This window comes from Carassius carassius, chromosome 42 (assembly GCF_963082965.1).
Source record: "Carassius carassius chromosome 42, fCarCar2.1, whole genome shotgun sequence".
Lineage (NCBI taxonomy): Eukaryota > Metazoa > Chordata > Actinopteri > Cypriniformes > Cyprinidae > Carassius > Carassius carassius.
Window position 1 is genome coordinate 25,467,879 of NC_081796.1, and position 13,353 is coordinate 25,481,231.

Genomic DNA, 13,353 nt, shown 5'->3' on the forward strand with positions numbered 1-13,353 from the left:
TTAGATTTTTTTCATAACAATTAAACACATTTTTTCCCTCCTGTTTACATTACTGTAAGACTCCTGGACATTACAGTTTTATAATAATATTGATAATACAAATTATTATAATTATAATATAGTTATTATTATTACTGTTTCAGTTATATTCGTTTAATTTCCCCCTCATATTATTAGAAGTCTTCTGGAAAAATTCATTTCAATTTTTACATTTATAATTGTTGTTATTTAGGATTATCTTCACTAGCTTCTTACTTGAATACAGTGTTTTAATGCATTATATTAAAAGGTGTAAAAAAATAATGTTTTTTGTTATTTTTATGTTTAGATCTTTTTTATATATAATTAGAATTAAAATATTATATAATTGTTTTTTTCCACATTTCTGATATTATTTTTATGTTTATATATTTTTTATATAATTAGAATTAAAATATTATATAATTGTTTTTTTCCACATTTCCACTTTTTTTTTTTTATTGTGTATAATTGTCACAACCCAGGATATCTTAGAGGCCCAAAAATGCAGGTTTAATTTCCTTAAGCAAACTATATCTTTATTCTTCCTAATTTTAGGGTGAAATGTGCCAAGTTCTCGACATGTTTTGTGAGATTTAGGTTTAATGCCGTTCTGACAGCCAGTCAGCAGCCTGCTCTGTGTATCATGGGAATGTAACAATGAATGGAGATACTTGATTTTAGTGGAAAGCCACATGTGAGAATTCACCAACCGTGAGGGGTTAATGTGTTTGAAGACACACGTGGGAACCATCTTTTAATTTATTTATCTGTGTTTTAGTAAAGAAGCACAAGAGGAGCTGCTGAACGAGCGCTGATCTGCAGAGGCTCATGGGAATGTTTTGATCAGCAGGTTGATCGTGTGTGATGGACTTTATTTGTGCAGTGAGCGTCTCCTGTGTTTCTTGTGTTCAGTGTCTCCCTCTGTGGGTGTGTGTCGGTCTGATCATGTGACATCACACACACACACACACACACCTTCCGTCTTTCCTTTGTAAATTGTACAGCGCTGTTCCCCTCAGCACAATCCCATCAGAAGTACTCGCTGTTATTACACAGATCTCTGTCGGCCAGGAGTATAAGATGTAGAATATTTTATTGATTCTTTGAGGAAAAAAAAATGTATGAAAGTTTAAAATCTTTACGATTCATTTGCAATCTCAGGTTCCGTTGGACCAAAATGACAAATAAAGTTTTTGTTTCATTTTTTTCTTTCTTTTTTTTTTAATCAAGGAACTACTGGCTTTAATTCTTTCCTTTGTTTCTGATCTTAAAGGTGAAGTGCATCATTTTTCTTCACTAGTGCAATATTTGCACCTTTTACATAATTTTTAATGTATTGTAAATTTTGCATTTAATCTGAATTAGTGAAAGTAGGATTTAATCTCAACTGCAAATGCAAAATATAGGCTAAATGTTTATTTTTACACTTAACTATATAATCAATTAAAATATAGCAGTGTTTTATTTATATATATATATATATATATATATATATATATATATATATGTATATGTATATATATGTATGTATATGTTTTGTGAAATGCAAAAGAAAAGCATACATTTTACATGTACAGGTAGTTAATTTGCATGTCACCAATAATGACTGCTATATTTTAAGTATGCAGTATAAAAACTGTCATCAATGGTGCAGTAATTAAGATTCATATACATGTGTAATTTTTAGACATTTAATAATTATATATATATATATATATATATATATATTATACAATGTTATATAATTATACCTATCACTTTTTCCTAAAAATGAAATTTCATACAATAAATGCATTGATCATATATATATATATATATATATATATATATATATATATATATATATATATATATTCACACAATATTTTGTATATTGTATGTAATTATATCGGTCACATTTTCCTGAGTGACCCACTGCTTTGATCATAGAAATACATTTAATATGTAAGGGGAAAATTCCAGTAGACATCTATGAAAATACAAGTTTTGATAATAATTTCAAATATGCATTGAAGAAGGTAAGATTTTGTGTAATAAACAGGCTTTGCTTTGTGAGCATCTAATAGTGGATCACTGACATGTCATCATGTTTATTCAGATTGAGTCTCTAAATGAGCGTTTGCTTTGATGTTGAGGATTCACAACTTTAGGTATACATTTGTTTATGCATCAGTCAGATATATGAAATTTATGATAATGTTTTGAGCTATACAATGGTGTATCCATCACCCTCTAAATCCATCAACCCTGAAAAAATTCATTTTAAATGAGCATGGATGCATTAACTTGATCAAAGGTGACAGTAAAGACATTTATAATGTTACAAAAGAGTTCTATTTCAAATAAGTGATGTTCGTTTGAACTTCAATCAAACGATCCTGAAAAAAGGATCACATATTGGCCAAAAATATTGGGCAGCACAACTGTTTTCAAAATGTTTCTTGAGCAGTAAATCAGTTTATTATAATGATTTCTGAAGATCATGTGACACTGAAGGATGCTGAAAATACAGCTGCACATCACAGAAATAAATTACAGTTTACTATATATTCACATAGAAAACAGTTTTTACTGTATTTTTGGTCAAAAAATGCAACCTTGGTGATTTTTATTTAGTGATGGATCCAGTATTGAACAGATCAAGCCTGTCTAAATCCATCAAACTGATCCAGAACTTTTTCAAATCAGCAAATAGATATTTGCAGAAACCCAACTCTGGAAAAAAAAAAAAAATTGTGGCCACATAATTCATATGCTATGATTTTAAATTATTTTCAGCAGTAAAATATATTATGAAGCCATTGTTTTAGATCATGCCCCATTAAAATTACATCTAACCTTCCCTAACAGATATACTTCCAGAAGCTGGTGAATGGATAATAGTTTATTATCTAATGAAACACATGTTGAGTTTATAAAATCCCAAATAGATTTTATATGCAAATCATGACAAGCATAGAGGGGATATAGCCTACACACTATCAATCATAAAGTGGAGACCAACAAACAAAGACTGAGATTATGATCCCAATTAAATCACTACATGGCTGACATCAGTCACACCTTAAAAAAAAAGTTTAATAATTATTTTAGAAATAAATGTTTCATCTAAAACAGTTGTTTGCGTCACAATGTAGTGAACATTTAGCGCCCCCTAGAGCCGAGATCTGCCATGACATTTTCTTTATTCGCTCTTTAAAACATTATATTATATTATTTTATATAAATCTTCACAATCATTCAGGTTTTTTTTCTAAACCAAAAGGTATATTTTGATTCCTGATTCAAAACTTGTGCCAGAATCGTTACTATCTGTATGTTTTAGTTTCACTTCAGGGATTATTATTTATTTGATATGGAAGAAGCCTTATAAAGCTAAAACATACATTTATATAAGCAAATGTTATATATATTATTTATTGCTGCCAAATGCATAGAACTACTTGCATACACAACAAAAAACAAACAAATAAATGTTTATTTATTTATTGTGTTGGATTATTGAAATTAGTAGTTTTATTTATTTATTTAATTTATTATATATATATATATATATATATATATATATATATATATAAATAAAAAATAAATAAGAAAATATAAATAAAAAATAAAATATATAAAGTCAAAATACAAACAATAGGCAATCTAAATAAAATTAAAAGATATGAATAAAACAAATGTAAATGAAAATGTAACATATATATAATGATTTTTCTTTTTCTTTTTTTCTTTTGATAATGGTCCATGTGATTATTAAAGGACGTCTCCGTTTTTGTACACAGCACTGGTCAGAAGTTGCTGATCTCCCCGTGGACATGTAGACACCCGAGAATCGTCTCGCGCAGAAGCCTCGAGAAAACCCCCGCACGGCCGCGCGCAGCTATAAAACACGCGCGTCACCCCCCACCGACGGAAGACACCCGTTCAGTCTCACCGCATCAGCGAACGAGTGACCTCAAACAATGAACAGCTCCAACAGGTAAGACCTGTTTCTGACTCACGCGCTCTTACTTCACTGTAAAAGAAGTGCACGCTTTACTATAAGCGAGATAAGATCACGTGATCAAATCTGGAGTCGTTTTGTTTACGTGCACACGTGCACTTTTAAAGATTTTTAGTAAGCAAGCAGACATGGCTGAACCTTATTAAGATATTATTATTATTATTTATTTATTTATTGAAATGGCTCCTGAGTTTAGAGTTTAATTTGATTTCCTATTTATTTATTTATGGGTCTGTGTGAAATGCATGAAGCTCATATTCAGCAGTGAGCCCTGTGTTTTAAGCTGTGTGTGTTGTCTCAGCTGTCATACTTCATGCTGTATTTTGAGAGGGGATATAAATATCTCAGCAGCTGTCTGTGCTTCTGTTCATTCACTCCAGCCTCACGAAGGCTTCCAGTTATTATTGATAAGTCATTAAATCAAGTACAGGACAATCTGCTGTTTACCACATTAACACCCAAGAGTAACTGTTTTTCAAGCTGCTTCATTCTCATGTCATTTTTAGTATTGCTCTTTGCAATAACACTAGCAGTAATAGAAACTATGCTACTTTCCAATGGCAAAGATTGTGGTTAAGGTAATTAACCATGAGATAATTCACAGCACAAACAAAACCCATGTTTATCTTTTTACTGCAACATGTATTTAATGTTATCTTTGTCATATTTTATTTAATATTGCTTAGTATTGCATCATGTTTTTTATATTTTTTTATTTTACATAACGTGTCCATTATTCAGCCGTTTCGTTTGATTCTAGATATCAAGATGCCAAAAATTACTATATTAATGACAAGTCTGGGGTGTGTAAGAGTTGTGAATGTTTTGAAAAAAGGCTGGATTTATTTGATCAAAAATGTATTAAAAATGCAAAAACATAATGAAATGTATTGCTATTTAAAACAGCTGTTTTCTATGTGAATCTCTGTTAAACTGTAATTTATTTCTGTGATGCACCGCTGTATTTCCAACATCATTCCTCCAGTCTTCAGTGTCACATGATCTTCAGAAATCATTCTGATATGATGATTTACTGCTCAAGAAACATTTCTGATTATTATCAATATTAAAAACAGTTGTGCTGCTTCATACTTGGGTGGAAACAGTGATGCATTTGTTTTCAGGATTCTTTTATGAATAGGAAGTAAAAAAACACAGCATTTATTTAAAAGAAAATCGTTTGTAACATTATACATGTACAACTCTCACTTCTTATCAATCTAATGCATCCTTATTAAATAAAAGCATAAAAATTGCTTTCCAAAAAAAACATACTGTATGAGCAGCAAAAGATGAAGATATTTTGCTTTCCTAACTATGGAAAAACATAGATTTAAAATGCATTTCAGTATTTTTTTCTCTCTCTATCAGAATAGTCTAAGCACAGTTATTGTTAATTTTCCTCTCTCTCTCTCTCTCTCTCTCTCTCTCTCTCTCTCTCTCTTCTTCAGTGTTTCAGACAGTAAGGCCGATAAGCCTCTTACGTTCCGCTCGGTGAAGGAGATGTTTGAGAAAATGGAGGAATCGTTTAAAATATGTGCGCGGTGTGAGAGACTCCCGTCACAGGTCACAGGCTCGCTGAAGAGATGCACACGGTACGATGACGGGAGGATTCAGTCGAGATCAGAATAAATGCTGTATCTCACATCTATAACATCTCTTCTGTCTTCTACAGCTGTCTGAATGTGTATTACTGCAGTAAAGAGTGTCAGAAGAAAGACTGGCCTCAACATAAACTCTACTGTGATAAACTACACATGGCGGCGGTGGACAGACACGTCGAGTGGCTCCTTTATAAAGGTGAGGATGAGGAAGATATCGTCAGGCAATCATTACAGAGTTTTTAGCACAGTTTCTACTATTCAACACATGCACATATATATGCCACTCAAAAGTCTTTTATGCTCACCAAGGCATTGGATCACAGAATACAGAAAAAAAACAGACAGTAAAATTGTGAAATGATCAGTGTTGGAAACCTGTGATACTTTTTTCAGGATTCTTTGATGAATAGAAAGTACAAAAAACAGCTTTATTCAAAATAGAAATCTTTTCTAACAATATAAGTCTTTACTATTAATTTGAAAACAATTTAATGCATCCATGCTGAATAACAGTATAATTTTAATTTTTATTATTATTATTATTATTGACCACAAACTTTTGAACTGTAGTGTCTATTGTTACATAAGGTTTCTATTTTAATTAAATGCTGTTCAGAATCCTGGAAAAATGTGACCTGACTTCTTTAAAAAAAAAAAAAAACTACTTACTGGTCCCAAACCTTTGAACAGCAGAATTTATAAAATGTATATGTAAATTAAATTCTACATAGGAGATCTCCCTTTCCCTACGGAGGCGTGGTCTCATCCCGTGAACAAAGTCAGCTGTTGGAAAGATTGGTTGTCCATGCAGGGAGATCTGACGTCTCGTCTGGAGCCCATCCTGTCTGGACAAAACATGACAGAGCTCTGGACCAATGCCTGCAGGCCGCGGCCAGAGGAGGCGGAGCTCCGTGAGTCTCTGTGGCGAGTGTGTAGTGAGTTTCTCTCCCGGCCTCTTACGATCGGAATGGGAGTGAGAATGTTTAACCTGGACCCGTACTCACGACCGCTCACCATTCACATGGTGGGAGCCACTCACAACGAGACCCTGGGAGCCAGAACCACAGACATGGACGAGCTCGGCCACATGTTCCCGGGGAACCAGGGGCTAGAAGTGGTGATGGTGGGCCCCGAAGTGGTCCAGGGGCCCATCATGAGGCCCCCTCTGAGAGCGTTCGGACCCCGGGGAAAAGTTTACATCAGCGCTTACAAGGGCCTCTACCATCAGTTCTGGGAGGAAGTTGTGGAGAAAGGAGAAGCAGCCAAACCTAATCTAGTGGTTGGATTTCATCCAGGTACAAACAACCCACCGTAAAACATTCACACCTGAGATTGGAATTTTTTTTATGCTTAACAAGGCTGCACTTATTTAATCAAAAATACAGTAAAAATATTAAATATTATTATACATTTAAAAAACGGTCTTCTATGTGAATATATTTTAAAAATGTAATTTATTCCTGCGATCAAAGCTGTATTTTCAGCATCATTACTCCAGTCTTCAGTGTCACATGATCTTCAGAAATCAGAATAATATGCTGATTTGCTGCTCGAGAAAAACTTCAGATTTTTTTTAATCAATGTTGACACTTTTTTTGTCAACATTGAGCCGTGTCCTCTTATATATAATTTTACAAGATTTAGTATAATCAGAGCAGGACCGGGTTACAGCATCAAACCGAGGTTCATAATAAAACTAAAAGCACTGATTCTTCTGATTCAACATTTTAAATGTATGAGCTCTCATTGATTCTGAACTTTATTTGCAGAGTTTGAGGGACAGGAAGTGAATCAGGATTGGTTGGCGACACTCCTGCTGCTACGAGATTATAATATCCCCACTTTATTCACTATGATCAAGTATGTTATATATATATTTGGAGTTAACACATGATACACAGAAACCACATGTGAGAATAACTATCTGTTTGTCTGTCTTTCTCTCAGCAATGAGGAGCTGCAGAGTACTCTTCATGTGTTTATGGAGCTGGAGATGGATGTGAAGGACACCGGCTCAAACCCCTTCAGCTCTTTGAAACCTGAACAACTGCCAAAAAGCCCTAACAAAGCACCCATTTATGCCAACTCTCACTATGTTTCTTTCCGTGGACTGCTGGAGGTGAAAGAGGAGGAAGAACAGAACTAATGCTGGACATGTAATGTGACATTTTTCAATGCACATTTAAATAAATAAATAAATGTGATGTGAAAATATGTGATTAATGAATTTATATATATTGCCTGTATATGGATTGATATGTCTTTGTCTGCATTTAGCTGTTTTATACCTCACTGATTCTATCTGCCTTAAGTGCTTCAACGATTATGCAAAATGATGCAAATATACTGATAAATCAACTTGTCCTTTAAAGATAAACTCAGCTTAGCATACAAATGATAGTACAGTTCAAGCACAACTACATTTATTTTGCAAAAAATTGTAAAACCGTTTGCAACTATCAGGAGCTTAAAACATTTGAGAGTTTTTATTCTGGAAATCTGTTTCTGGAAACTGTGTGTATACAGGGTCTGAATATTAATTTAGGATTCATTTTTAAATTTTATTAAGTGTGTGTGTGTGTGTGTGTGTGTGTGTGTGTGTGTGTGTGTGTGTGTGTGTGTGTGTGTGTGAAATATTTAATATTCGACAACTGTTTTGCTATAGAAATGTTAAATGACCCACAGTAATATGCAATTATACAAAATTACCTTGAGCTATTTTGAATTGAGGCTATAATTTATGCGATTCATGTCATTCATAACTAAATGTGACGTGTGATCATGTGTGAATAATTACATACCTTGACATTAAATAATAAAATTTGTTTAAATTATTTCAGCTTATATGCATATAATGTTTTAAGACATTTCCCATCAGATGTCAAGTAGACAATTAGGAGACTTGTGAATGTGTACATATTTAAAATATTATCTCTATTAGTAAATTATTTATAACAATCAATCCTAGTTCTGAACCCCTTTAAATCCTTAAATTATTAGTTCCTTTAAATAAAAACACCCTTTCCCCAGTGTTCAAGACATTGCTTTACATTCTAAAGCATCCTGATTCTACGTCTACCGTTTTTTACAAAGTACAATCAAAGTCCAAATGAGGTCTGCGACGTAAAGCCCCAGGTTCACATACGTCAGGACTGTGACCAGGTTCAGGTCATGAATGCGGTAAATGAGGTACGTGTCTCTATTATAGTTTTTATACCCAAACAGAGGCCAGATGATGGCAGCAGAGATGTACAGAGCCACGGCGACTATGTCAAGCACCAGCTCCAACTTATCGAGGCCGCAGAATCGCAGCAGATCCACGCACTTCTGCAGGTGTAACGGGATCACCACCACAGTTGGAATGAAACACACCACATAAACCAGAATGCACCAGATCAAACCTCCAGGCCGGAACTGTTCTTCCACCCCTAAGAAGTAGCTGTGTACCGCGGTAAAGATGAGGCAGGCCACAAACGCCTGGCTGAAGCGCAGGATGCCTCGTACGCTGGACAGATAGCCTTCAGGACACTTGAGTTTTAACATCACGGCGTCGACCACATACACACCGAACGCCAGGATAGAGGCGATGGCACAGATAATGTCTGCGATGCATATGGAGCACACAAACACAGTGCAGTAGATGAGACATGCAGACAACAGCATGAGAGACGACAGAAGGCTCAGTCCACAGGAGAGATCAGCCCAGGAGTGCTTCAGCACAAAGGTCTCCACCGGTTTATCCACCAGGCACTTCTCGAATACCAAGATCACCACAGCCACGACGAGGCCGAACACCCACACAAACTCACACCAGATCCCGTAGGGACTGTACATGGGGCCACGAAACATCGGGATGATCAGTGCCAACGCACAGAACACGATCTCCAGGATCCGGAAAATATGGGAGAGACTCAGTCCGAGCAACATTTTGTCTTCGTCTGATGCTAGAGAAGTGTGAGCCGTGCTCATGTGCACCGTTACTTCACACTGCATGATTTACATTTTACACTGACAATAAAGCCTGTGCACACACCATAAACTCTCAGTGTGACTTCTTCTCTATCTTTAATCTATTGTAAAACCTCCCTGACAACAATTAAAAGTGAGTTTAGTGAGTGAATGAAAGTATGAACATTTTCAAAAAACCGAAGAGGAAGTGAGCGGTGATGCTCAGCATATTAAACCAAGGGTTTTCAATCATTTAAAAAAGGGAAAAAAGGTCCCTGGAAGAAAAAATGATGAGGATGTCGAAGATCTTGATGAAGAATGACTTTTTTATTCAGAATGAACTCGAACATCTTTTTACATGGTTATAGTTTACTATACTTCATGTAAATGAAGGTCTGTATGTTAATGAAGTTTTAATTGTCTGAGATGGTTCTTGGTGTCTCACATTCATTCCCGTTCTTCTTCTCTATAAAAATTGATGCATTTTGGGAAATGAGCATTATCAGACATCTATATTGGAGTGGAATCTGGGTCAGAGTAGATATAGTTTCTTACATCATATATAATATATGTTTCGTTCAGAATAGGTAAGATTTTGTCAGTAAGAAAGTCTCTTCTGCTCACCAAGCTGCATTTATGTGTTTAATAAATACTATGAAATCTGTAATATTGTGAAATATTATTATAATTTCAAAGAACAGTTTAATATTTGAATATATTTTGAAATATAATTTATTCCTGTGATGTGCAGCTGTATTTTCAGCATCATTCCTTCAGTCTTCAGTGTCACATGATCTTCAGAAATCAGAATAATATGACGATCTGCTGCACAAGAAACATTTCTGATTATTTTCAATGTAAAAAAAAAGTATTTTGTAACATTAGAAATGTCTTTATTGTTACTTTTGACTGATTCGATACATTTATTTATTTATTTCAAATTATAAAAAAGGGACAGTGCACATTAATCAACATTCATGAATGTAAAAGTACCCAAATTAGCCCAAAGACTAGTTTTCATTGGTAGTCCTTTTGCCAGATGTTTTTAGGCCAAAAAAAAAAAAAAGAGAAAAAAAAGAATGAAATTCTACCAAAAATTTAACAACTAATTATACAAACATCACATTAGTTATAATACTATACACACACACAGACAGTATATATATATATATAAATAAAACCATTTATTTTGAACAATCAAGCTTTTTATGGAAGTGAAATAGAAAATACATAAACATTTCCAGTAACTATATAGAAACAAAAATAACATGAGAGTATCTTGAAATTGGCATTAATGATTCAAAGAAGAACGTTTACCGTCTCACCTTTACAGTGAAAAGGTTCTAGATTATTAAAATGTTCTTCACATTAAAAGAAAAGGGTTCTTTGAAGAACTGTTTCTGGAAGTTCTTTGGGGAATCAGAAATGGTTCTTTAATGGCATCAACAAACACCCTTTTGCAACTTTTTTTTTTTTTTAAGTACTGATGCTATTGAGAGCGTTTGAATCCACAGATACCCAAGCAGGTCAAGACCAGGTCAGCCACATACAGGCCGAGGTTAACGTAGGTCATGAAGGTCACAACAAACTGGATGCTCCATATACAGCTGTTTCCCGGACAGTCTTGGGGCCGCGGGTTTCCTCTAAAGCTGTAGATGGGCCAGAGGATAGCGGCAGAGATGTAAAGCAGCACTGATATTAACAGCAACAGCATGGTGAAACAATCAATGCTGAAGGGCAGACAGTTCTTTAACTTGGTCAAGATGTTGACGATGATGGTCACGAGGGTAAGAGGCAAAGGAACCGCGTAGGCCACGATGCACCACAGCAGAGCCGGTTGACCCATGTAACCGATCAGGGATATGAGGATGATGCATGCAACGAAGGCCTCGAGAATCTTAATGAAGCCTGGAAGCACAGAAACGTACGTTGCAGAGCGTGTCGCATCACATTTGTCCCTGAACGTCTCCACACAGTAAAGCACGCAACACACGGCCGAGAGGATCGTGACCATCCAGCCCCAGATGCACTTCTGGCAGATGTAGAAGTTGGCGAACATCGCCGTGCAGGAAAACGTGCAGAGTGATGCCATCATGGCCATGCCAGTCGTGAAGTCATCCCAGTCCATGCAAAACACCAGGATCAGCTTGTGGATGAGGAACACCTCCACTATGGTGATGATCAGCGAGATGATGGGACACAGACCCCACACCACCATGCAGTAGATCCAGTAGGTGTGAAACGGCCGATCCCAGACGCAGCTCACCGCAATCGTCACCACGCACATCACGATCTGCAGCATGTGCAGGGCACTCCGAGTGCTCTTCAGGGTGGAAAGAGAGAATTTGGGCTTTTCCATTTTGAAATGAGTTCACCGGATAACAAGCTTGGAGCGGTGCTTCAAGAGGTCTGAAGGCGTTATGGAAATGAGCTGCATTCAGAGGAAGATAAAACCTCATAACATGCAAAAGACGCTGCAACCGTCACACCACAACGCTCCACCTCGGGCCTAACGACCATCGGTTATCTAAAGTCACATTGATAAATAGTGCTGTATACAACGTTAATCAATCAGCTGTACAGAAGACAATAGTGTCAGTATTCAGCTCAGTTAAATGTTGATTTAATTCAGTTCAGCAGTTGTCTGTGTTACATAGTGCATTGATTATTAAACATTCAAATAATTAAATTCAGCTATAAAACAGCTTTACAGAAGACAAGTGTCAGTATCCGGCTCAGTTTATGTTGTTTCAGTTCAGTTCAATAACTGTCAATGTTATTGCTGCTGTTATCCCGCGGCCCCAACACTGCTCCGGGTGTGTGTTCACAGTGTGTGTGTGTGTTCACTGCTCTGTGTGTGTGCAATTTGGATGGGTTAAATGCAGAGCACAAATTCTGAGTATGGGTCACCATACTTGGCTGAATGTCACTTCACTTTCTTTCACTTTCACTTTCAATGTTGCAAAATCATCATTTATTAATTCTATAAAGCAGCTCTACAGAAAACAATAGTGTCATTGTCAACTCAGTTTAGTCATAACTATTACTCCGATTTCATAAATCTAGCTCAATTTAGTTCTATATTGATTCAGTTCAGCGGGGTTACAAAATTGGACTAATTTAAAAAAAGGTTTTTATTTAATGAAAAATTTGCTTTATTAAACAAACTATTATTTATAAGCTTGTTTTCCACTTCTTGAGCCTGAAGTGGTGGAATTCTGCTCAATATTGATAATAATTAAACAATATTTTTGCTAAATGTGCTTTTGTGCTGAAACCTTGGCTCGTTTAGGCCTGTCATGGATAAATAATGATGAAAATAAAACCACCAGTTTTGATAAATCGAGTTATTGAACCGTTCAATTAAAACGATTCGTTCAAAACGGCTGATTCAATTAGAATCTAAACAAGCCTGCGTCCCAATGTGCATAATATCCATCCTATATTCTATGAGATATTAGTAAGTTTCAATACTATTTAGGGCAGATAGGCTGAATAGTGTGCACACTGGGATGCAGGGAACGTGTCCATCTGAATCACTGGCTCACTTGATTCATTCAAAAACCAATTCATTCATGCACTGTTGTCTAAAATTAATAGCACATTTGTGCTCGTGCATGCAGGCCTATTAATATTCAGAAAAGTGCATTGCTTGCGCAATGAATATAAAAACATAAAAACTCATACATGGGTATTTTTTCTTTAATTGCTTGAATTATAAGGTTATCTAACCTGTATTATTTAATATTCTTCATCGCGCAGTGAATGCATTTG

The 13,353-nt window shown here is 35.4% G+C and overlaps 3 protein-coding genes across 3 annotated transcripts; 1 reads left to right on the forward strand and 2 right to left on the reverse strand.

The window, feature by feature from the left end:
* Positions 1-3,839: 3,839 nt before the first annotated feature.
* mss51 (MSS51 mitochondrial translational activator) lies at positions 3,840-7,845 on the forward strand. The gene is made up of 6 exons (XM_059535384.1): positions 3,840-4,003; positions 5,479-5,622; positions 5,703-5,827; positions 6,363-6,926; positions 7,401-7,491; positions 7,579-7,845. The coding sequence occupies exons 1-6, from the start codon at positions 3,987-3,989 to the stop codon at positions 7,775-7,777; spliced, it is 1,140 nt and encodes a 379-aa protein (XP_059391367.1). The 5' UTR covers positions 3,840-3,986; the 3' UTR covers positions 7,778-7,845.
* An 861-nt stretch (positions 7,846-8,706) lies between these two features.
* LOC132124417 (myeloid-associated differentiation marker-like protein 2) lies at positions 8,707-9,624 on the reverse strand. Its single transcript, XM_059535412.1, has one exon. It carries the CDS (start codon positions 9,622-9,624, stop codon positions 8,707-8,709), a length of 918 nt encoding a protein of 305 aa, XP_059391395.1.
* Positions 9,625-11,054: 1,430 nt separating this feature from the next.
* LOC132124370 (myeloid-associated differentiation marker-like protein 2) lies at positions 11,055-12,087 on the reverse strand. The gene has a single exon (XM_059535390.1). The coding sequence runs from the start codon at positions 11,936-11,938 to the stop codon at positions 11,069-11,071; it is 870 nt and encodes a 289-aa protein (XP_059391373.1). The 5' UTR covers positions 11,939-12,087; the 3' UTR covers positions 11,055-11,068.
* Between the last annotated feature and the right edge of the window lie 1,266 nt (positions 12,088-13,353).

Bases quoted from the DNA above. Each gene is read 5' to 3' on its own strand.
- mss51 (XM_059535384.1), top strand. The intron at 6,927-7,400 runs GTACAAACAACC...CTTTATTTGCAG, and splicing joins AGTGGTTGGATTTCATCCAG to AGTTTGAGGGACAGGAAGTG. The intron at 7,492-7,578 runs GTATGTTATATA...TCTTTCTCTCAG, and splicing joins ACTTTATTCACTATGATCAA to CAATGAGGAGCTGCAGAGTA.
- LOC132124417 (XM_059535412.1), bottom strand. From the start codon at position 9,624: ATGCAGTGTGAAGTAACGGTGCACATGAGCACGGCTCACACTTCTCTA.
- LOC132124370 (XM_059535390.1), bottom strand. From the start codon at position 11,938: ATGGAAAAGCCCAAATTCTCTCTTTCCACCCTGAAGAGCACTCGGAGT.